Raw genomic sequence first — 25,104 nt, forward strand, 5'->3', positions numbered from 1 at the left:
TGCAATACTTGAAACCCTTCATCAGAAGGAGTGTACAATCGCTTCCATATACGCGACCAGTCATTTGACGCCGCCATAATTTCTGAAATTTCTCGTCAGTTGCGGCTAATTTCGCCCACAAGACCGTAATATAACTGCCGAACAACGTAACCGTGTCCCGCTTCAGACAGACATACGGGAGTCGCTTTCGCCTCACCGTAGGGCGAGCATGAAGCGATCGCCGCTCGATCGCTTCATGCTTGACGCTTTGCAGTGTAGAGGGCGCTTCACTCGCGGCGCCAAGGAAGGAAGGAAAAAGTGGAGAAGGAAAGGCAGGGAGGTTAACCAGTTTAGCTGTAGGGTTTGCTACCCTGCACATGGGAGCCGGATGGGGGGGATGAAAGATGGGGAAAGGAGAGAGAGAGAGAGCACATAGCACAGCACACACATGGCCCATTAGAGCCCAGTAGTAGTCAAGTAGTCCAACGTTGTCAGTATCGAGCCATGAGATAACTGTGCTGTCAGAGATAGAGGAAAGGGATAAATCAAAGGCAGAGAGGTTAATCAGCACAGAGCCCAGTTGGCTACCCTGCAATGGAGGAAGGGAAAGGGGAGGGAAAGATTGAGAGAAGAAGAGAAAGTCCGCTGTGGACATCGCCCACGTAGTAACAGTTCTCTGCTCTGTGTCAACTGACGACCACCCAGCCCGGACTACAGTCGGTCACTCAGGCCTGTATATCCTTCAGAAATCGCAGCAGCGCTTTTGTGGCGATATGCGAGGTCCTGGTCCCAAGATATTGTTCAAGGTGAATGGTTTTCTGTCCAACTGATTTAGAGCTGTGTCCTCTCTATCGTTTTCAAATGATGGGAGCAGCACAGGAAGTGTTTCAGAGTCTGCTCGACACCGCAAGCATTGCACTCGGCGCTATCGGCCATTCCAATCAAAAATGAATATGCATTGGTGAATGCAACGCCCAGGCGTAAGCGGCACAGCATTGTTTCCCCACTTTGCGGAAGCCCTGGTAACAGCCGCAGTTTCATAGATGGGTCGAGAGAGGAGGAGGAAAAACTTTATTTGCTCCAATCCAAGCTTTCAACTCAGGATGTCCTTCTCCAAATTAAACATGAGGTTCTCAGCAACATACCATACAACGGAGAACACGTTTTAATGGCACTAGACATAAGAGGAGCTTTTGACAATGTCAGCCACGCGGCAATCCTGGAAGGCCTTAACAGCGTGAAGAAAGTACACGGATACGTCAAAGCCTTCCTCTCCAACAGAACAGCAACAATAGGTTTGGGAGAGATCCGATCGCAAAAATTCCCCACGCCAAACAAGGGGACACCTCAAGGTTCAGTAATTTACCCGATACTCTTTAACATCGCAATGATTGGCCTAGGGAATAAACTAAGCAAAATCGAAGGCATACAACACGCCATGTATGCAGATGACATCACCATCTGGGCCACTAAAGGCTCGCTGTGCCAAAAAGAAAGCTATCTGCAAGAAGCAGCCACTTGCGTGGAAGAATACGTCGGGGAAAGAGGCCTTGAGTGCTCAACGGAGAAATCCGAGCTTCTGAGAATTACACGGGGCAAGAAAAGCAAAGAAAGCCTTAACATGCGGCTAAAGGGGCAGCCGATACCGGACAGCCAACAAATCAGGATCCCTGGAACGTGGGTGCAATCCAACCAGCGCTGCACCCAAACGCTGAAAACATTCAAGCAGTTAACAACCAAAATAGCATGCATGATCACGCGGGTGCCACAAAAGAGATATAATATGAAAGAAGGAGACACACTTAAGCTGGTTGGCAACCTGGTGGTCAGCAGGGTCGCATACTCACTCCCGTACTTCAACTGCACCAAACAGGAAATAAATGCAAGAAGCAGACACCATTTTACGCAAAGCGTACAAAACAGCACCCAAGACAACGCTAAGGTGAGCTGGGAACCACCGAAAACACCACCTCCGCACTCGGCGAAAGGTAATAATAACAGAGAGGAACTTAAAAACGTTAGAAAGGAAAACTAAGCATATCGAAAACGCACTAGAACAGCTAGAAAGACGGGTGGAGGAGCTAATTAAAGCCCTGCAGGATCAAAGAACCGGTAGTCCCCCTAGACCGCAGACTCCACCGCAACAACAACCACAGCAACCAGAACCTTTCGAAGACCAAATGAGAAAATTTGTGATGCTTATACAAGAGAAAACAAACGCAATAGAACACAAAATGGCAATAATGGATCAGGAGATCCGAAACCAACGCAAACAACAAATCTCACATTAAGCTAAAGACAAATTCAACCTAAGAAGGCAGGGCCTCGAAAACTACAACGCGTCTAACGCCGAGGACTAATCATGTCCAGGCACGAAACAATAGAAATTTGGCAATGGAATTGCAGGGGCTATCGAAAAAAACAAGAACAACTCCTACAATACATAAACACACAACTCACACCACCAGATATCATAGCCCTACAGGAGAAAGGGAAAACCACACCAACGCTAAAAGGCTACACGTGCTATAAAAAAGAACGCACAGTAGTACTAATCAGTAAATCCCTCACCGCCATAGCACACGACAGCATAGCCGATACAGACATAGACAACGGTATTGTCGAAATCATTACAAAAAAGAAAAGAAAAGACATCAGTGTCTGTCATAAATCTCTATAGTCCTCCGAGCCAAAAATAGGCGGACTTCCGCAAACTTTTTGCAGGAGCGAGCAAATTAGCCAAAACAAACTCCCTAGTGATTGTAGGAGATTTCAACGCCAAAGATCTGACCTGCTAGAGTTACAAAAAGAGAGAATGCAACGGATGGTGAGTGAATTGCAGGTGTGTGCCACGTACTTCTCGAATGTCACACGGTGCCCTAGCCTGCTTGTAAGTATTGGGCTACGTCAGTCTTCGATAGAGGTACAGAAATAAGGTTTGTTACTTCGTGTGCATACCTATATAGCAGCTCCGTCGGCGAGGTCGTTGCCGGAGATACCGCAATACCTGGCAGCCACTGAGACACGACGTTGTGTCCTTTCGCGATCACACAATAGTGCATTTCTCATATCTCCGACATGAATCGTTCGCAGGACCCGCGATGAAGAGCTGACAAAAGACATGGTAGGGCCGCCTTGAGTCGCACTGTATTGTCCACTGATTAGCCAGTTGGTGGTTAATATAATCAACGGCGCCTCAGAGGGCAACAAGCTCCGAACCGAAATATTGTGTCTGATGATTATTGATCGTAACAGGATAATCACTGCGTCGGTGGAGCTGGTCTGAGTGGAAGAGCCATCCGTAGTACTCGGTCAAAGCAGAAAGTATGCAAAAAATCCAGAGTTGATTGCTTCAAGGTCAAGGTAGGCAGGTCAGTCTTCTTATTCCTTGAACGGAAAGGCGCACGTCAGGTTGTTGTAAACGTCGTAAGGCTGACGGTCAACGTATCGAGAGCGTGAAGCTCGACGGTAGTGAAGCACAATGAGTGCTGACTGCGTTGGAGAATGACGCCCATGGTCATCGTTCTGACAGGCAAAGCAGGATGGTTTGATTGCATTCGGGAAATGTGGCGAATATGCACCTCCATCGTGTCGGTGGTAATGTAAGTCGTGATCGGATGGTCGCGATCCATTATAACTGTTCCTGCTGTTGAGCCCCTCCGCGGAAGGCCAAGGTAAACGCTCAGTGGCTGTGCTTGCACGGTCTGAGGTGCTTGCAGTCTTGACAGCAAGCTTTAGTTTCTTTTTTTAAGAACGGGAGAGCTATAGCGTAGAAATACGAAAAAAAGTGCTCGGTACAACTATAGCATGGAGCCCAGTGATGATCCTCATGTTTTGCCGACGATGAATCTGAAGACATGGGCAGTATAGGTGTGAGCTTGTTCTTCAAGTGGGCAATCTGAGGACTCCAGGAGTGGCCCCGGTCAACTATGACATCCTAAAACCGATTATTTCTCTTGTGGAAGATAAGCTGGTCATTTATGCATACCAGTCATCACTTTTCGCTCGAAAGCGACTAACACCCATTTTTCTGTCGAGATGGTTAGACCTTGTGTGCGAAGGTAGTCGGATGCCTGCGTCGCTGCGTTCTGTAGTCTTGCTCGAACCTGCAAGTGAGTCACTGCTGATGCTCAGACGCTGGTGTCATCGGCGTGGATTGAGATACAGACTGCTTCCGGTAGGGATTCGGCCAGGCCAAGAAGCGCGACGTTGAAAAGAATAGGGCTTAGTATACCGCCTTGGGCGAACGGCACGGCATGTGTAGTGGTCGGTAATCGCACCTTCTTCAGTACGTACAAACAACGGCCTTGGTGTCAAGTAACTTCGGATCCATCGATATACTCGCCCTCCTATAGTTCAATTGCCGAAAGTACGTCTATAGGATGGCCTGATGGGCATACGTTGTCGTAAGCACTACGTCAACAAAGAGTGCTGCTGATAATCGCTTCCCAGATTTTTGCTGCTCTGCAGATGACACTAGATCGATGACACTGCTAATCGATGAACGGCCTCGTCGAAATTCTGCCACGGGATCAGGGTAAACTTCGTGTTCTTCAAGGTACCACTCGAGACGTTTGAGGATCATACGTTTCACGAGCTTCCCGACGCAGCTGGCGAGTGCCGTAGGTCGATACCATACCAGTTCCGCCGGTGACCTTCCTGCTTTTAGCAGCGGTACCAGGCGGCTGCGTTTCCATTCCTGTGGAACGACGCTATCTCGCCATGACCTATTGAAAAGGTTTAGCAGTTCTCGTCGTGCTTCTTGACCTAGGTTGCGTAACGTGCTTCTTCACCTAGGTTGCGCAAATCGGCGTTATGTTATTCCGTCGGGTCCTGCTGAAGAGGACTGCCTATGGAGCGCCATAGCAGCTTCTAGCTCCTTCCATAGATTAATGGAGCGTCTATACTTTTTTCTCGTGGAGCAAGAATGCCGCATAAAACCACGTCAGTGAGTAAAACTGTCCCTCGGGCGATTTTCGCACAAAATTCATCTGCAACGTATATCTCGCGTTTTAATGTATATGCAGAGAGAGAGAGAGAGCAAGGGCGCCAAATGGGTGTCGTTGCTGGCGACATGGGCGAATTAAGACCCCGTAGGGTTCTCGGTGCATGGGCCAGTTGCTTGCGAGGTTCCAGTGACTAACAAAAGCATTTACATCTTCGACCCTCTAACTTATCCATATGGCGCTGTGTCTTCTTTTGAATGCACGTAGCTACTCTGAGGTCGAGAATTGACTTCATGAGCCTGTGCCTCCTTTCATCTCGACGACGTGACGCGACGAAGCCTTTCCAATTCAATATCATACTCTGTGCGCTTCGATGGACATGCGCTTCGATGTGTTTCTTGCTTGCGTCTCCGTGCTGTCAGCGGCCCAACTAAGTATTTGGGAACGCGTTCTCAACCGACACCGACTTTATATAGCAGTTGGCACAAGTAGCCGTCGCTAAGATGGCTAGTAAAAGGACTCGCCAGACTGAGCGACTTTCTCGATATATGTGCACTGGCACTCGCAGGTTGTGACGCGGTGCCCAAGTACTGCTCGTTCCGCAGCCACCCGGGCATGTGCCTGACGGGCGTGAAGCGCTTCTACTGGGACAGACGGTCCAACAAGTGCCGCCAGTTCCACTACAACGGCAGCTTCGGCAACGCCAACCGATTCGAGACGTTCGACGAGTGCCGAAGAGCCTGCGACATCCGTGAGTCCTCACGCTGTCCGTGATGCGACGGTGCGGAGAGGGCTACTGACACATATTTCATTTCATTTATTGATCTTTAAGGGCCCGGAGGGCATTACCTAGGGGGGGGGGAAGGGGGAGGGCATACAAATGTGTGTCATGCAATCATTCAGGCAGTGCTTTCAGCCAATGAGGGTTGCGCACGCAGCGTCTCAGGGCAGTCCTGGACAGTCCGGGAGGACAAACCGAAGAGGTCCACCGCATGGACGGAGTACAGAGAAGTGCACGTGGAGGAGAGAGCAGCTCGTGGATAGAGAGGGTACCGAAGGCGAGACAGAAGCTGCGGCGGCCACTACCTCTCTTTAGCGCTGTGCACCCCAGATACTTTCCTGTCACGAATGTCATGTGACGGTGATACGCGCCTGTCGTTCGTGGCCTAAATGTGCACTGGGAACCAGCGTTAAGGAAAGGAAGTGTGCGCTAGATAGAATGACGATTGCTTTTTGGGGATAGGATAAGCGCTCGAGCATTTTAAATGTCTTAGTGCGTGTTCTAAATGAGAACGAAATATCTTTATGATGACTCCTTTCAATGCAGGAAGAGAGTACAAGCCAGTATACAGGTGAAAAGAAGACGCGGGTAGATATGAAGACGTGCATGCTCGACTCCTACAGCACATAATAAAAAGCAAGTCCATATTTCGTTCAATTTGTCGTTGTTGTTATTTATTACTTATAACAGCGACAGTACAGAAAGTTTGGTTATTGAAGAGCCCGCTGTTGCAAAGTTGCAGCCTGGGAATAATCACACTAAACGAGAGAACAATATTAAAAAAAATCAAAATGTTTCACAATCGCTAGGACTGAAGAAAAAAACACTACAAAAATTCTGCAAGCATATTAGAACGTGTAGAAATTGTTGCGGCTTAGAGTGGCGTTAGGGCAAGGAATCCACCAAGCCCATCTACGGCTACGTCGGTTGTACGAATGAAGGAAAAATGGTTTAGTTGCTTAGTTACACGGCTCCACTAACGGAAGCCCACTCCATGCAGGAGCAAGTTAAACGTCCGAATTCACATCAGGACCCTCTGTCCCACTGCTCGAAAAGTCTCCGCTTTTAGTACAGTCGTCTTTCCTAGGCGAGTCGACTAGGGGATCTGAAGACTGTCCAGCAGGAAATCACAATCGTCGAATGCGTTGTGACACCACGCCCGTGCTCACAACGCTCCGCAGTAACCCCAGCTCTGAAGCCCGATGGTATGGAATATGCGGCAGGATAGCAACCTGTGCATCCCAGGGCGCCGTTGTTGTTCGGTAGCATTGGATGGGGGTTTGCCACGTGGCAAATGTCTAATTAACTGCGCATCCCAGGTCGCCGTCGTTGTTCGGTAGCATTGGATGGGGATTTGTCTCATGGCAAATGTCTAACTGCGCATCCCAGGTCGCCGTCGTTGTTCGGTAGCATTGGATGGGGGTTTGCCTCATGGCAAACGTTTAATTAACTGCGAATCCCAGGTCACCGTCGTTGTTCGGTAGCATTGGATGGAGCCCCCCTTCATCCTTAGTTCAGGCTGTCAGGTAATGGTGGGGTGGTGGCTTATATTGGACCTGTCAAGAGTCGGTGTCCACGGTGCGTGGACGTCTGAATAGGCACGTCTGAATAGGCGCTGATGGATGGGCGGGTGTTTGCCTAATGGCAAACGTCTAATTGACGTCTTTGGACTGTTGAGACGTAACAGAAGCATGCTTAATACAGCGCATGACCTGTGACAAACATATACTAGTCTCTCCCAGTGGACGCACTTCGTCCATGTTTCAACCAATTAAATAATGTCCTAATATGTGTGCGCCATTTCGGAGGGAAATAGCACATCCGCCGGACATCCAAATTTGGATATCCTATCGAGGTCGTTTCAAGAATTAGTATCGTATCTGCATCTTTCTTTCGGCTCACATGTGAAAAGTTCTCTCAGAGGCTTTGGCTTTCGGTTTCCCGGCGACAGAAGAACGTTTTCTCATATGGTCAACTCGTGCAAGCCGAGGCTATCATGCCTACAGCTCATGCGTACATCATAAGTTGCGTATGTCCTGGTGCAATTGACTCACCAATCCCCCATAGTAGGTTATGCCCTCTATCCTTAAATTGTTCCTCGTATTACCGGCAAGTCCTTGTTCCCTAGTGAAATGGCGCAAACCACTCTGGCGGATAGACCATGAATGTAATTTGTTTACCTTTATCGACCTCAAACCAACTGTCATTTGGTGCAAGGTTGTGCTGCTGGGGGTGAAAATAATGGCGTACTTTTTCTTGAGCATTAAGTCAAACCAAATTTTACTGCCATTGTGCCACCTAAATTCTTTTTTTCATCTTTCGTTCTTTACGACTTCGTGCACTTCTTGTCCCAAATTTTGTGAGACCAATTCGCATCTTTGGCACGAGCCATATTTTGAGGCCACAACAGTAACCCCCCTTTCCTGTCGCTTTCTCCCTTCACCAAAAAGGCAATGTTCATCTTTCCCTTACATATTTTCTCTATCCACTACAGCTGTGCTTATATCTCGTCACGCGCTTTGTTGGTCAGTTCCGCTCATCCCGCACGTGCCATGCAGACGATGTCATCTGGCATGCCATCAGCATCGCCATCAGCGTGGCCACATTCCAACCGCGGCTGGTCCCGTCGCAACCCCACCACCGGCGCTGTCGCGTCCCCGTCTTCCGCCGTTGTGACAGAACCGCCGGGCGGTACGCGGCGGCGGAGCATGAGGCCAACGTGACGTAAGCGCCGGTAAGCCTGCCTCCGGTGTGTTCGGCTACGTCTCGCAACACCCCTTGCGGAGAGGTACCAGCGCACGGGTATGCCCAAGGCGCCATCATGGCAGACCCTAGCGGCGCTCTTGCTGCTACTGCCGCTGGCGTTACCCAGCTGCATGTGCTTCGTAGGGGTTGCGAGCGCTCGAAGCCGGCGAGAGGTCTTCAAGCGCGCCCGGCCGCCGGGAGGCGGATACGACGACGGCGGACGGCCAATCGCGGGCCTCCGAGTTGCCGCGCGCAGCGACGACGCCGGCACCAGAGTGAACCGCACATCGGCACAACCCAACAAGCGACGGCCGCGCCTCCTGGACGTCGGTAGGCTCCTGCAGCTGGTCGCGACGGACAACGCCACCGGTCACTACCACAGTGGCGGCAGCGGCGATAACAAGTCCCACCAGCAGCCAGTGATGAGCCGCCACATCGACGCGTCCATGGCCGAGCTGGTGGCACTGCAGACGTTCGACGGGGGCATCTCCTGGATCGAAGCCAAGTTCGTCAACGACTCGCGCGGCGCCAGTCGTAGGCGCCATCACCGGACGAGGCCGTACAGTGTCGAAGAGAGGCTCGCGCTGCTCATACCGGTGGTCGCTTTTGTGCTGCCGTTCCTGATTTGGCTATGCTGCATGGTGATCTGCATCGCGCGAGCCTCGGTAAAAGGGCCGTACTGAAGAACGCACGCGCACTGCAGCGCCACTCTAATTCATAGATAATGCAGCGCAAGATGTGCATCGATCGTGATGGTTCTGTGGAAGACTAGCCGTCTAGGAATTGACCACGTGGTCCACGTGACGGTTCCGCCACTCCTTGCTTCTTGGACCTGAAGAGCATCGTCTGCAGATGATGCAGCACAGCCATGTACAGCTTCAGTGAAGCCAAAATGGTTTTAAGTTTGATTATCTGCCTGTGTTTCCATGACACTTCATTCGTAACATATCGTACAAGAGTGGGGAAAAATGCTACGTGTACAAAATTTTTTCTCAATAACTTGCTGGTTCGTCAGAATGTGTCTCAACGCAATTCATTCGAGGTACGATTCGTTTACTAGTTGGTAGATCATTTAAATATTTTATGTGGAAGTAAATTGCTGTATAGTGACAGTCTGTGTCGTGTCTTCGTGCACCTTGTACGCTGCTAAACGAGGCATTTAGACTCTGATAAATACAAGGCAGATTTCAAATTGGCAGCTCAACATTTTGTCACTTTTCATTGCAACTAAGTCAACTCAAGCATGCTGCTAGGCTACATTAGGTCCATTATACTAGAGCCGTGTACATTTAAAATAAATAAAAAAAGTAGAGCCAGTGCCCCTTTGAAAATGTATTGTGAGTGGGTAACATATGCAGGAGGGGCACCATCTATATAGAGGCCATTTCAGTCTGAAAAGAGATAAGCATCGATGTAGAGCCCTATGTTCAAAAGATAATGCCAAGAAGGTGGCCGGCCGCTATGGCATACCATTGGTTTCTTTTTTGACACCATGTAAGCTCGCTGGCCTGTGCCCTCACATTCGTGCCCTCGTAAACCAGCGAATACACACAAGCTGTGCAACTAGCCGCTCGAGGCACTTTGCGTGTATTCGCGGGCTCCTTTCATGCTCGGAAAAACAATTATATAGCACGTATCGAGCACCAGAAAGCTGTATCGGGAATTCGTGTTGCTCCACAATTTCCTCATTGGCACTTTTCATGTTGTTATAATAATTGAGAAGTTTATTAACTGAGGCTAATTATTTAATTAGGCGGGATGCAAGAAATACTCAGAGTACCTCAGAGCGACAGCAAACAACATTACTTTGGTTGTGTCCAGCTACGTAGCATATGTATATTTTTAAAGTTTGGCTCAAGTGAAACACCCTGCAGGCATCCTCCTTGAAACTGCAGCACAACCGACACCAACAAGAAGAACGTCCAGCGGCAGTACATTAGAATGTCTGTTGAAGAAAAATTGAATAGAAAGTGCAACAGCAAATTAAGAAGCTACGCCATTGGCTATATAGAGGTTAGTGCTGCTCCGGCGACTTTCAGGATAATGACTGCGACGGCATGCTTTAGGTTTTGGTTTGCTTTACTACCGAGGCAGCATCAACAGGATGCTTTCGTTCTTACGTTTCATTTGACGCAGGCTTGGCTATATGTTTCGCTAAAATAAGTTTTTTGAGTCGGATGGCACAAAGGGTCGCTCTTGGTACAGTTGTGTTACCACTTCGTCATATCACAAGTACTTTAATATCCCACTTTGTATCCACAGACCTTAATGGAGTACCAACATTATATTTCCCATTTTTTTATTTTCGTATTACATGAACGTCCCGGACCTTCCCAAGAGATGTCCACATGTAATGCTGCAGAAGGTGGTCATGAGGTAGCAGAGCATCGCGACCTTTTGGCTCTTGCTCTGGCTTGCTCAATTGCCTGCTATGCTGCTGTCAAGGGAATATTGTTTACAGTGCCGTCCACTGCTGTGTACAGCGTGCAAACAGCCAGCTTTGCTCTGTGGGACGACACCTGGTGACGGTTGCTGGGCCTGTGATAAGCGTGCGCAGGAGCATGTGCGGCCTAATAAACAAGCAGACTTGCGCGTATTGCATTAACCAGCATGCATGTTCGTAAGCGCCTTCGTTATCATGAACAATCCATGAGCGTGTTTCTTTTGTTGCGGAAAGACGGGCGCGCGTTGTCAGCCCATTTTATGGCATTTGCAAGCACGCCAGACTGAGTGCAGATTGGGCTAAACAAAGGCGCTTCTCAATGCCGCCACTCGTCAAAAGCAGTTCTGCATGTCTGTTAGGCCGTGCATGCTCCTGGGCACACTATCTCAGACCCAGAAACTGCTGCCAGGTGTCGCCCTGCAGAGCAAAGCAGGCCGCTCACGCGCTCTAAACAGCAGTGGATGGCACTGTACATGTTTATGTGTACACTCACATTGGCATTTACGAGATTACTAGTAGAGGTAAAACACTGTTGCTTGATGTCTCCTTGTGCAAGTTTTCTAAGTGCAATCGATTAATCCACATCACCGTCGTGAGAAATTATCAGTGGCTCCACGCAGTACAAGTGTTGTGCTACTTTTCTGCTACTCGCTGAAAGGAAGTATGCTGAAAGAAGTTCTACAATTTTTTTTTAATTCGTTCTAGTACATTACATTCACAGATTCATGCTGACTGTACAAATGGACGAGGATATTCAACAACACTAACAGTACCACTGACAAATATAAAGTACTAGGTATCTTTAAGAAATGCCTTGGTGTGCTCATGTCAATAGGAACACTGCTCGCAGGTCAGCCATTGAAGGACGGTTATTATTGCACATATGTTTAACTATTTCCAATGCTATACATTCACCGCCACCACTTAAGGATGCTGGAATTTTCTACTTCTGGGAAGGTAAGTTTTTGCAGTTGAATCATACGATTCATTTACGCATAAACAGTGCATTCCTAATTGCATGAGAAATGAGTGAACTGTCAGAAGTTTAGTCATTGACTCTTGGCAGTGCGAAAGATGGGCAATGACGAGATGAGAGGCTGGACTCCATTTCACGCGATTAAAAAGCACTGTTTTACTGCTAGACAGATTGTAGTAGTTGATCAGATCATAGCAACTTGTCACTTCAGTGTGCTTGTATTGATGTGTAGCAGTCACAGTATATCACATTATACTCTGATTTAACATGCATCTAAAAAAATGTAATAGGAAAAGAAAAGGTGTAGATTTCTCAGAAGGGGCATGCATCATACTCAACACTGACATCATTCAGCATGCATCATCAAAATGGCAAAACCACTCAACAACCGTGCACCATAATAAGCATAACAGCAAGAATGAACTCTTTTGTTACAGTGCCTATAGAAATTGATCAATATTATGCAGGTTTTCAATGGGTTGTTAAACATTTCTATTGGAATTATTCTACTTGCAACATTATGCGCCATCTGAAATGATGACTGAACTCTTACTATTTGCCAGAATTGAGAATATTTGGCACATTGGCGATTCCGGAAAAATAAAGTTTCGACTGGAGGTATCGTCAAAACTAGCTTACAGTGCTCCTAGCACTTTTTCAAACAAACAGATCTGAAACTTGCGCTTTGGTTGACTCAGCAGCAATGTTTAAATGACAGCAGCAGTGAATACACAGAAACTTCTCTTGGGTTACCAGTTTTGCATTTTCTGATCCAACATATAGGCTGTTTTAACAATGTCTCAACAACAGTGGATGGTCATGAGTGCATGTTATTTTGATAACTGTGTTAGACCAATATCAAGTGCAACTATTTTTCCCCCCCCCATCATGGCTTACCTTGATCCATCAGCGCTTTGACAGTGTATGTAAATGTTACTACAAGCAATCCGTCCCAGCACTCAGTCTATTTCAGACCAACCTTGACTGACACTTGAATGGCTGTCCGATTTCTTACAATTTGAATGCTGCATGTGAAAGCGGAATTCATTACTGCACAGTACTGTGCAGTGTGCCACATTACTGTACAGCACTGTACAGAGCATAGGGAGGCTTCAGTACTAGTGTAACACCTTGCTAACACAGTGGCACCTTACAGAGTGCCAGTGCAACGCACTGTAACACCCTGCTTACACAGAAAAGGTGATCGAGCTCAATAATCAAGCATGAGGCTTCTGCATGCTCCTTAATCTGGCAGCCATTGCTTTGCGAGCCTAAAGCATGCAGTACAAAAGAAAGCAGGTGCCTGCTGCAATGAATAAAAACAAATGCTATGAGTAAAAACAAATAGGAACGTGCCCATTTTCACATTCGTGAAGCTAATGCTTGCCCGCATAGCATGGACATCGCTACAGCTAGTACAGATGCCAACAAATCTTCATATGAATTCTAATGAGCGATAAGATTTGCAAAAGTCGGGAACTAGGAACAAGGTGCACATTTTGCATATTTCCAATTTTTTGTTTGCTCAGCATTTGTACTAAAAATAGCAAATTATTACTTTCAATCGTGTTCCTTGAGGTGCTTCTTTGAACTTTCGCGTAAGGATTCTCAAAAATTGTCTGGGAAGTTATTACTGGTACGCATCCATTCAAAACACCAATGATCAGGCCATAAATTTGTGTCGCAGCATAGGTTGCAACAACTGCGTCATGAAATAAAAATTTCAAACATAAAGGCACCAAAAATGAGCACATTTCTAGTGGTAAAGAAAGAGTTAAGAAGTTTAAATTATACTACACTAAAGGCATATTAGGACAAGAGTGACAGAACAAAAATTATGGACGATGAGCAAAACGAGAACAAGGTGAAAGCAGGAGCCAGCGTTTCGACAAGTGGACTTGTCTTCTTCAAGGCAACATATATTGCTTTGCATATGTCGCCTTGAAGCAGACAAGTCCACTTGTCGAAACGTTGGCTCCTGCTTTCACCTTGTTCTCGTTTCGCTCATCGTCTTGAATTTCCATCTACAGCCTTCCCCGTGTTTTGCCAGAACAAGAATTATGGCATTTTAAACAGGACATACTCACCCGATTTTTTTTTAGTTCTGCCACTCTAGCTCTAAAACCTGGTTCAATAACTAAAACACAAACAGTGGCACAATACAACACAATTACAGGAAGTGGAATGGTACCAGCTGTCAATTTGCGACAGCGTGAGCTGGCACTTCTTTTTTGTAGCGCAACAGTTTGCCAAGCGCGATGTCACAAGGTAAAACTTGTGCTGCGAGCCTTTGTGTCGGCTGTGGCGCCATCTTGCATGCATTCTGTGAGTGATGGCTGTTGCCACCGAGATTTTGGTGCCCGTCATTGTAAATTTCCCCCCCTATTAATTTTTTGCAATTAGACACAAGACAAAATATAGACTTCAGACAAGCTGACACGAACAAATGCAAACATTGATTATCGCAACATAAATTGTGCTTAGACATCCGAGAGGCACTTGACAGAAAATATTTACAAACCAGTGCAACCACTAAGTATAAAATTCACTATTGCAAGTAAAAGGAAGAAGCTGTGTTAATGCAACATGCACCAAAACACAGTCAACCACTTTTCAGGAATCCAAAGGAGATAATTTACACTGCATTAAGACTCTTCACAGTACTGCGTTTTCTTCTCCTAAGCACAATTCTGAAAGTGTTGCAATGTTAAGCTTTTAAGCAGACCTCGAATATAGCAGTCACGCCGCAGACGGCCCGCTGGCTGACTCTGCGTACACAGCGAGCGTATCGTTCAGACAAAGGTCGTCATTGCGGATGTAGAGTCGGACTGACTGCTGGTCACCGTCGGTCACAACCTCGGCATCGAAAAAACTCCCTTCGAAAGCGATGTCCTTGGGTAGCCGGACCTTGCGCAGACCGTGCAGGGTAGTCGGAATTGCAAAACCGGGAAGCCGCTCGAAAGTGTTTGGCATCGGGCGCAGGCAGTCCAGAGGTACGTCGTCCCAGCGCCCATAGTCGATGAACCACACCCGCACCTTCTTTATTGACCTGTGCAGAAACCGAGTGACGACATTTGCGATATGACAAGGTGTCAATGACAATGTATAATGCTTCTCCTTGCTTTTTTACTTCGAACAAATACATACATATACTGCCTTCTGTGGCAGGCATCACCAATTCCCTCCCTCTGAGCACATCACACCTTGAATAGGTGAACATTACAATGCTCAAGGTAACTAACAAAGTTCCACTAATTAACTTTTTGATCGTGCACTTTAAGGCACATGTTAATATTACACAATACAAGCCCAGCTGGTAATAAAGTCATATACATTCAGCAGCCAAGCCAAAGTGCGATGAACTCGTGATCTTGCTTTTCAGGCATGTGGTATTAGAAGCACATAGAATAATGCCCAAATGCAAGTGCAAATTTACTGAAAAGCTTAAAAAAGAGTTTCCCTTCACATCAACAAAAATTGGAATAAATGTTGAATATTGTTCAATAGCTCGCCGCCCCTTGCCATCTTGCTTAGGCTTCAGAGGAACCTGGTCACATTAGATGCAAGTCAATAGGGGTGGCTTAGATCTACAATTTTTTGTATATTGCAAGGTTTGTAATCAGTGGGGTGACGCACAGGTATAGGTCATGTGTGCAAAAATACGATATTAAATACCAGCACTGTTTAAGTTATTAATCATGCCGCCTTTTACCACGAATGCAGGCTGGCCCGCTCAATGTCCTGTCCATCGGCTGCACTTGCAATACAATCTTTTGGGACAGTATTCTCGGTTGACAACTTAAGGGAATAAAATGTTTTTACGGGATTTTGAGCGATTAGCACTGGATGCGTTGGCATTCTATAGGCGTAAGCGTTCCTGGTAGTGTGCCAAGAATACTGTCAAGTCCAGTGCTTAGTAATGCAAATATGATTGTATCCCTAGAAATACTATATATCCTGTATCCCTAGAAATACTGCCCCTCTATTCTACACAGACTGGAGTGCCAAACGTACCCATCGCCGCTTGCTGGATCCTTTTTGTCACACTGAACGGGGTCAATTTGTCCACGGTACCATGTCGAGTCCTTTTCATGCAGAACGGCAACGAGGGCACCTGGAACGGGCTCCTCGATGTGTTGGCTCTCCTTGGAGGCCACAGCGTTTAAACACTTCACCATTTTGACTAGGTCCCGCAGAGCCGACATCTCTTGCAGGTAGATTACCTAACATGTAAAGGTGACCAAAGAAACAACACTCAGCATTTGTAATCACCCAACTCAATTGGCTATAGCACTGAGACCCTGACTGGCTATTTGGGGCAAATAAAGGTGTTGTATAGTAAACAAATAGAAATTCTGCAGAAAAGCAATACTATGCTTGAAAACATCCTGCATAGATCGCAACGTTCCTTGAAGGACAGTTATCAACGTTTAAGAGAATACCCAACCAAAGACAGTACCCAACCACAAGAATCCCCCCCCCCCTCAGATTATATGGTTAGAGAAGCTCGCTGAATTAACACGGCAAGCTGGGCGAGTTGGTGACTGTGCATATTCCTACGGGTGGGTAGCGCAACCAGGACGAAGGACAATAGGAAGTGCACGATACTGCACTTGTATCGTGCACTTCCTTCTGTCCTTCGTCTGGGTTGCACTGCCCACCCCTAGGAATATGTAAAGAAGCTCTCTTTCTTTGGAGTAGGAAAGCAATAAGTGAAAGAAATTCTTGCAACAGGACTCACCTTCTTTCCCTCTCCCAGCCTGAGGAAGACAACTGGAACTCGAGTGCCAAGTGGAAGCCTTGAACACGGAAATTGACCAATGCTGCACTCGCTGTCCTTCTTCGAGGGCAGCGCCGAGGATGGGAGCGCCACCGACGAGTTTTCACCACCCTTTGAAAATTCACCATGCATCTGAGAAACCATGCGCATGCACTTCTTAATAGTGCATGTCTCTCAAACACAAACTCTTTCGGTGCCATCATTCAGTAAATTGCCAGATTGTGATTGCACGATACGTTTTCCGGTCGCTACATCCCATGTAAACAAACAAACAAAAGGTACGAGGCGCACACGTGATTGAACAGCCACCCGCTGCAGCAGCTTCCCTACAATACACGCGACTTCTCGGGTAATGTGTAAACACCAGCGCGCACCCAGTTTTCTCATTTCGGTACCAGTAACACTTCTCCCGGGTCGTTACATGCCACATTCACTGCTATCGCCGCCAACACTATTGCGATGAGCATCTTCACCCATCTGTCTCACAGCGCATAGGGTGTAGTGCGGTTGTAAGCGTACTGCGTGCTTTGAATACGCGATAATCGAAATGCACCAGCATTACCTGCTGCAGGCAGCGCGAAGTGATCAATGTTTCACTCTGGTGGCATTGCAGACATCGTATTCCAGCGTCACACCCACCAGCTCAAGTTTATTGAATGAGGTTCTACTGTATTTGCATATGCTTCATGTATTCCTAACAATGCCTCTGCGAGTGCTGGTATCTCTGCTGAATCAAATGGCTTTTCGTAGTATATGAAAGCCACATAAAGAGGTTGATTGTACTTTGCAAATTTCTGAATGACTTGATTGGTGACATGGACGTGATCTATTCTAGAAAATCCCTTCCTGAAGCCAACCTGTTCTCTTAGTTGATTAAGTCAAGTGCTGCCCGGATTCTATTGGAAACGATCTTGGTAAATATCTTGCACAATACTGAAAGCAAGCTAATGGGCCTGTAATTCTGCAATGTCTCCCTTATGAATTAGTATAACATTGGCATTATTCTCATGAAATTTTATAATATTCAACAATTGTTGCAAAATGATCTCAATAAAAAATGTGCTTGCTATGATCAGTAGGCTGTGACCTCTTATTTTAAGTGCAACAAACCTCATCTGATTCAGTATGGTGGATGCAGAGATAAACGATTTCTTCATTTCTATGTATTTAGACAGTAGCTCCTGAAGTAAAGCTTCTCAAGAGAAAGCTTTACGTACAGTCATGACCTAGTAAATGACTACCAGTCATTTCCTAAGCCATGACTGCTGCTCAGGCTAAAAGAAATAAAAGAGTGTTACCTTTTCACCATGCTCCGAGACCTGGTCCAGAACCGGGGGTGTTGGCGAGCTTAGCAAATGCATGGTTGCTTTCTTTCGGGCTTGCCTTTCAAGCAATTCCTTTAGCCGCTGTCAGGTTGCACCAAACAAATATATATAAGAAACGAAAGAAACAACAACTTAATGAAAGCTAATTCTGCAGCATTTTCTTATTGGATTGTGTATGAACAGAAGCGCCAAGGAAAAGAAATGTCAAAAGACTGTCAGAATGAAGGTATCTATTCTCTGTGACCACCTATGAACGCAGCGACAAAAATAACAGTGCTGTCTGGCTCCAACGGTCTGTCTAGACGTGTCGTAGTGGAGGCGAATTTCTTTCAACATCATTGTCTGTCAGAAATTATGCTTCGGGCAGAGGCACACGGTGAAGTTTCACTGTGGTTTGAGGGGCAGAGCTTGTACTGAATTCTCACGTCGCTAGGTATGGTAAGCTCGGCCATATGCGACGATAACGACTGCCAAAATTTTTTAATACAGCTGGGGCGGTATCCTTGGGCGATCACTTTCGGCGATCGTTTCACTTTCACTTACAAGAGCGAACGAGTGCCTTGTATTTCCTCAGTCCTTGTGCACATATGTTTAATGCCAAGTCTTGAGAAATCTCGCGAAAGAAACCTCAAGCGTATTTGCAGTATTTTGCGTATCCCTGTATCCCGAGTTAGTACAGTACTTTAAAACACCATTGATCCGCAAGTGTTCAGCTCAACAAATAAGCCAACACTGTAAAACTTGGCGTACGACAGTAAAGTAACATTTTACCATTACTACGCTGAAGGCGAACGGTTTAGGTAGCCCCCAAAAGTTCTGTGCACACAGTGTTAACAGGTGGCTAATGAAAAGCGACTAAACTGCCAGTTGCAAGCAACGATAAACTACCATATGCAGTTTGACAAGAAATCCAAGTTACCACAGATATGACACCACTGACCTTTGCTTTTTCCGATGTCTGTTCTGGTGATGTAGTTCTGACTGGTATATTGTGAACTGCGTCCTTTTCACTGCAGTTGTTGCTGGCCACTGGTACGGCACAGTTTGGCAGTGCCTGGATAGAATTAAGCATTTTATGTTGACATAGGACTGAAAGGCAAACTGCGATGAAATTTCGCTTTGGCTAAATTGGTTATAAATGTGCAATATATAATACTGAAGAAATCTTGGCAAAGCTGCCAGGCTGGTAATTGTTTAATTTTCCTAGTATAGTAGCCTTTCAATAGTGCCTCAACATACGATGCGTGCACCTGGTGGTCAGCAGATATGACATGCAAGTTCCACCAGCACGTTGCCTCCTCGATTTTTCAGTACACCTCAGGCACCCCGATCTCAGAGGCCATGCCAAAGAGCTGTGCATTCCGAGTCGTGCATCACTTCCAGCAAGCAGTAATGGCGGTACTTTTTTTTCTTTTCGGTACAAAAAAAGACTCCTATTTCTGCAATCCTTATGCGACTCATCTACTTGCATATCAAACGTAAAAATTTAAACAGAGGGTGCCTTATATCTATGCTATCTGAAACTAAGCTTTTTAGGCACCCAAAAATTTTATTGCAGTTGGCCTTTAAAGGAACTGGAATGAAACGAAGGTAGGCCATACACAACATACCTCTTTGCAGGAAGCACCTTGCAGGGCAGCCGGCATCAGAGGTGGCGGTACGTCCTGTGGGCTAGCCGCCTTCTTCCTCCTGCTTTCCTCGAGCACGGCTTTGAGCCGGTCGAGCTTGCTGAGGCCGCCACCCTGCTCAGTGTTCGAGAGTTCGCGCATTGTCTCTTGCCGCTGGTCGTGTTCCCCTGCACTGTCTGTTTGCGACAGCCTGGATTCTATCGGTTGACAGCTTTGTATGCTGCCGGTCCTGGGTGCGAAAAGCGCTGGTAGTTTCAGTTTCTCTCATATTGCATTGAACACCGAAGAACGTAAACATTCACAGTAACAGCACCGCCAATTATCGTCAATTGACGCAAATGGCATAGAAAACTGCGATCGCTTACATCAGTTGCCACAGTGCATGGGATCCAAATAGTAGTAGTAGTAGTAGTAGTAGTAGTAGTAGTAGTAGTAGTAGTAGTAGTAGTAGTAGTAGTAGTAGTAAACAACCTTATTGGGGGATCCACATAATTATTTTTCTGCCTTGCTCCTGGGTTTTACACATCCTACTCTCGCCTGATCACGGAATGTGTCATTACGTGCAAATTACGGGCAATGCCGATGACAACATGCACCTGTCGGCACGTCTAACAAATATGGCTGAGAACCACTTATGTCTGCGCTGAAGATCTGTCGGTCTAAACAGGTTAAACAGACAGCGCACAGCTTGCTTTCTTTGCCGCATTAATTAAAGCGCACCGCAGAGTCTAGGTGACACTACGGAAGCGGTCTTACGTCAAATCAAGACTTCTGTGCCCACCGCGGTAGCTTTGCGGCTTGTGGTCGCGGATTTGACCACATTTAGACGGGGGCGAAATAAAGAAGGTTCAAGCACTTAGATTTAGGGACACGTTAAAGGACACCATGGCGTCAGAATTCATCCGGAGTCCGCCACTACGACGTGCCTCGTAATGCGCTTGTGGTTGGGCACGTACAGCCCCATAATTCAATTAAAGTTCAAAAGACGCCGGACTCCAATCTTTTTTATTTGAAAATAAAAGTTTACGCTCTCAATACTTTTCCCACGATGCGATGTGTCATGCGAGGCAAAGACAATGCTCAACCTTCTCAGAGATTATGAAATGTGGCGCACAACAACGCCTCAAGGAAAGGCAGAGTTCTGACTGGTGTGGTTTAAACCTGTTGCCAGCTTTGCGGGTCAATGTTGCCAGACTGCCTGCCAAATTTGACAGGAAAAAACACCGTCAAATGTAGCGAATGCAACACGCCGTTTTCGAAGCGCACAGAGTTACGAGATCACGCGCGCAGGCTCCCAGCTCCCGACAGTACCGGAAAGCTGCTGCATAACCCGCGCGCTTTCGAATCGCTTGCTTGTTGTGGGCCCTGTTCTCCGACGGTACGAAGCGCTTTCTTTCGCTGCACACGCTTTGGCTGGTCCGCGTGGGACGAGGCTTTAGCTGGATCTGAAACTGAAACGCGTCGCATAACGATATATCGCTGCGCGCTCTCGCTACAACGTTAGAAAAGGGTTGCATCGCCTTGATTTGCACAGGCAGTCTCCTGACGGTTACGCTGCTCGCAATAAAGACTTTTCTGGAACTGACACGCGTGGCATAACACTTGGGGCGCGATATATCGCTGCGCGCTCTCGCTACAACGTTAGAAAAGGGTTGGATCGCCTTGATTTGCAACAGGCAGTCTCCTGACGATTACGCTGCTCGCAATACTCTGTTCGGAAACGGAGACGCGTCGCATAACTCTTGGTGCACGATATATCGCTGCGCGCTCTCGCTACAACGTTAGAAAAGGGTTGGATCGCCTTGATTTGCATAGGCAGTGTCCTGACAGTTACGCTGCTCGCAATAGACTTTTCTGGAACTGACGCGTCGCATAACACTTGGGGCGCGATATATCGCTGCGCGCTCTCGCTACAACGTTAGAAAAGGGTTGGATCGCCTTCATTTGCAACAGGCAATCTCCTGACGATTACGCTGCTCGCAATACTCTGTTGGGAAACGGAGACGCGTCGCATAACTCTTGGTGCACGATATATCGCTGCGCGCTCTCGCTACAACGTTAGAAAAGGGTTGGATCGCCTTGATTTGCATAGGCAGTGTCCCGACAGTTACGCTGCTCGCAATAGACTTTTCTGGAACTGACACGCGTCGCATAACACTTGGGGCACGATATATCGCTGCGCGCTCTCGCTACAACGTTAGAAAATGGTTGGATCGCCTTCATTTGCAACAGGCAATCTCCTGACGATTACGCTGCTCGCAATACTCTGTTCGGAAACGGAGACGCGTCGCATAACTCTTGGTGCACGATATATCGCTGCGCGCTCTCGCTACAACGTTAGAAAAGGGTTGGATCGCCTTGATTTGCATAGGCAGTGTCCTGACGGTTACGCTGCTCGCAATAGACTTTTCTGGAACTGACACGTACGCGTCGCATAACACTTGGGGCGCGATATATCGCTGCGCGCTCTCGCTACAACGTTAGAAAAGGGTTGGATCGCCGTCATTTGCAACAAACAATCTCCTGACGATTACGCTGCTCGCAATACTCTGTTGGGAAACGGAGACGCGTCGCATAACTCTTGGTGCACGATATATCGCTGCGCGCTCTCGCTACAACGTTAGAAAAGGGTTGGATCGCCTTGATTTGCATAGGCAGTGTCCTGACAGTTACGCTGCTCGCAATAGACTTTTCTGGAACTGACACGCGTCGCATAACACTTGGGGCACGATATATTGCTGCGCGCTCTCGCTACAACGTTAGAAAATGGTTGGATCGCCTTCATTTGCAACAGGCAATCTCCTGACGATTACGCTGCTCGCAATACTCTGTTCGGAAACGGAGACGCGTCGCATAACTCTTGGTGCACGATATATCGCTGCGCGCTCTCGCTACAACGTTAGAAAAGGGTTGGATCGCCTTGATTTGCATAGGCAGTGTCCTGACGGTTACGCTGCTCGCAATAGACTTTTCTGGAACTGACACGTACGCGTCGCATAACACTTGGGGCGCGATATATCGCTGCGCGCTCTCGCTACAACGTTAGAAAAGGGTTGGATCGCCGTCATTTGCAACAGGCAATCTCCTGACGATTACGCTGCTCGCAATACTCTGTTCGGAAACGGAGACGCGTCGCATAACTCTTGGTGCACGATATATCGCTGCGCGCTCTCGCTACAACGTTAGAAAAGGGTTGGATCGCCTTGATTTGCATAGGCAGTGTCCTGACGGTTACGCTGCTCGCAATAGACTTTTCTGGAACTGACACGTACGCGTCGCATAACACTTGGGGCGCGATATATCGCTGCGCGCTCTCGCTACAACGCTAGAAAAGGGTTGGATCGCCTTGATTTGCAACAGGCAGTCTCCTGACGATTACGCTGCTCGCAATATTCTGTTCGGAAACGGAGACGCGTCGCATAACTCTTGCACCAAGAGTTTAATATGCACCAAGAGCGACGCGTCTCCGTTTCCGAACAGAATATTGCGAGCATCGTAATCGTCAGGAGACTGCCTGTTGCAAATCAAGGCGATCCAACCCTTTTCTAACGTTGTAGCGAGAGCGCACAGCGATATATCGCGCCCCAAGTGTTATGCGACGCGTGTCAGTTCCAGAAGAGTCTTTATTGCGAGCAGCGTAATCGTCAGGAGATTGCCCGTTGCAAATGAAGGCGATCCAACCCTTTTCTAACATTGTAGCGAGAGCGCGCAGCGATATATCGTGCACCAAGAGTTATGCGACGCGTCTCCGTTTCCGAACAGAGTATTGCGAGCAGGGTAATCGTTAGGAGATTGCCTGTTGCAAATGAAGGCGATCCAACCCTTTTCTAACGTTGTAGCGAGAGCGCGCAGCGATATATCGCGCCCCAAGTGTTATGCGACGCGTGTCAGTTCCAGAGAAGTCTATTGCGAGCAGCGTAACCGTCAGGAGACTGCCTGTGCAAATCAAGGCGATGCAACCCTTTTCTAACGTTGTAGCGAGAGCGCGCAGCGATATATCGTTATGCGACGCGTTTCAGTTTCAGATCCAGCGAAAGCCTCGTCACGCGCGGACCAGCCAAAGCGTGTGCAGCGAAAGAAAGCGCTTCGTACCGTCGGAGAACAGGGCCCACAACAAGCAAGCGATTCGAAAGCGCGCGGGTTATGCAGCAGCTTTCCGGTACTGTCGGGAGCTGGGAGCCTGCGCGCGTGTGATCTCGTAACTCTGTGCGCTTCGAAAACGGCGTGTTGCATTCGCTACATTTGACGGTGTTTTTTCCCGTCAAATTTGGCAGGCAGTCTGGCAACATTGACCCGCAAAGCTGGCAACAGGTTTAAACCACACCAGTCAGAACTCTGCCCAAGGAAACACCTCTCCCTGTGTGTTCCGACAGCAACTACGCAGACTAACAGCAGTGGTGCACGCAAGGGAACGTTTAACATCAACTCGCCACTCTCGTGTTGGACTAAACGTTCAAGAAACGAAACATTCGTCGTCAACATCACCGCTAATCAGAGCAAACAGCACAGAAAGCTCCGCTTACATCGATTCCCACAATGCCTGGGATCTCCATTATTATTTTTTTTTTGTACGGACGTAGTCCGTTAGACCATCGATCGATTGTCAATTAAAGAACGAATGCTAGAAAGTTGATCGTAATATAGTTACGTTCGCAGAATAAATAAGCGCAAACGACAACGTTGACCTTATACAGAGGCATGCAAGGGACAGTGAAAAAACGCATCATTGAATCAATTGAAAAAGATGAAAAAGGGAATTGGGTAACTTACCGATAAAGCTGGAAAAAAAAAAAGAGCTATCAGCAACGCAGCATCAATAGCGCGGTCACATTTTATGCAACTCCAACAAAGTTTGCTGTCGTTGGTCAACGAGAATGAAGCTATTCACAGCAAACACGCTGTCTCGCAAACAAAGCGCACGCGCGATCGAAAAAGCGACAATCAACCGACAGCTTCAGCTAAACGACATCAACATCCGTGTTTACGTCTCGCATGCCCAAACACCCGCACATGTTCCGCATGTTCTCCGACACGGCTGATTGCATTTATATACTTCCTTACCGGCGGCGAACCGATGATATCGCTGGCATTTGTGGTGTGTTGATTAGGCGAGCTAACTCCACTTGCAGCGGATCTTTTTGCTTTCGCCAGTACGGCCTTCAGTTGCTCTAGCTTCGTCGATTCCGACGCCATGTAGTGCACGAAGCGTATCGTTTACATCGAACCCAGCGAGAGACGCAGCTCGCGTCTGATATCATTTGGCCGCCATGATTCACATGCGTCACCGGCTTGACCAGCTGCTTTTCTACTTCGTTTGTTTAAACAAGATAAAGATTTCCTGCTCCTTATTAACACTTTCTTGATGCTAAGCGGAGTCTTCCCGGCGGTTGCAACTTGTTTTTATTGAGATCAAGATTTCGGGGTACATTTGAAATAATAGATTGCTCAAACTCACTCAACATAAAAATCAGATTTTTGTTTTTTGAAGCAGACGACAAAGT

The 25,104-nt window shown here is 47.3% G+C and overlaps 3 protein-coding genes across 5 annotated transcripts in view; 2 read left to right on the forward strand and 1 right to left on the reverse strand.

Moving 5' to 3' along the window:
* LOC129385633 (kunitz-type serine protease inhibitor 2-like) overlaps positions 1–6,363 on the forward strand; it is a 45,810-nt gene extending 39,447 nt beyond the window's left edge. The window contains exons 2-3 of the mRNA XM_055072472.1: positions 5,494–5,676; positions 6,253–6,363. Of these exons, the coding sequence (XP_054928447.1) occupies positions 5,494–5,676; positions 6,253–6,281 (212 nt within the window). The 3' untranslated portion in view covers positions 6,282–6,363. The remainder of the gene's footprint in view (positions 1–5,493; positions 5,677–6,252) is intronic.
* Positions 6,364–7,334: 971 nt separating this feature from the next.
* On the forward strand, positions 7,335–9,563 carry LOC126533889 (uncharacterized). The gene has a single exon (XM_050181099.3). The coding sequence runs from the start codon at positions 8,511–8,513 to the stop codon at positions 9,132–9,134; it is 624 nt and encodes a 207-aa protein (XP_050037056.1). The 5' UTR covers positions 7,335–8,510; the 3' UTR covers positions 9,135–9,563.
* Positions 9,564–11,566: 2,003 nt separating this feature from the next.
* On the reverse strand, positions 11,567–24,902 carry LOC126533878 (uncharacterized). 3 transcript variants are annotated; one of them, XM_055072469.2, is made up of 7 exons: positions 24,665–24,902; positions 19,586–19,832; positions 18,916–19,029; positions 17,949–18,056; positions 16,612–16,761; positions 15,885–16,093; positions 11,567–14,919 (listed from the first exon to the last, which is right to left on the reverse strand). In XM_055072469.2, the coding sequence occupies exons 1-7, from the start codon at positions 24,691–24,693 to the stop codon at positions 14,610–14,612; spliced, it is 1,167 nt and encodes a 388-aa protein (XP_054928444.1). In that variant the 5' UTR covers positions 24,694–24,902; the 3' UTR covers positions 11,567–14,609. The 3 variants fall into 3 exon arrangements, with proteins under 3 accessions (XP_054928444.1, XP_050037040.1, XP_054928445.1); XM_050181083.3 differs by having other exon boundaries at positions 16,612–16,782; XM_055072470.2 differs by lacking the exon at positions 24,665–24,902 and adding an exon at positions 24,374–24,626 and having other exon boundaries at positions 16,612–16,782.
* Between the last annotated feature and the right edge of the window lie 202 nt (positions 24,903–25,104).

Source organism: Dermacentor andersoni, chromosome 7, assembly GCF_023375885.2.
Source record: "Dermacentor andersoni chromosome 7, qqDerAnde1_hic_scaffold, whole genome shotgun sequence".
In the NCBI taxonomy this organism is placed as follows: Eukaryota; Metazoa; Arthropoda; class Arachnida; order Ixodida; family Ixodidae; genus Dermacentor; species Dermacentor andersoni.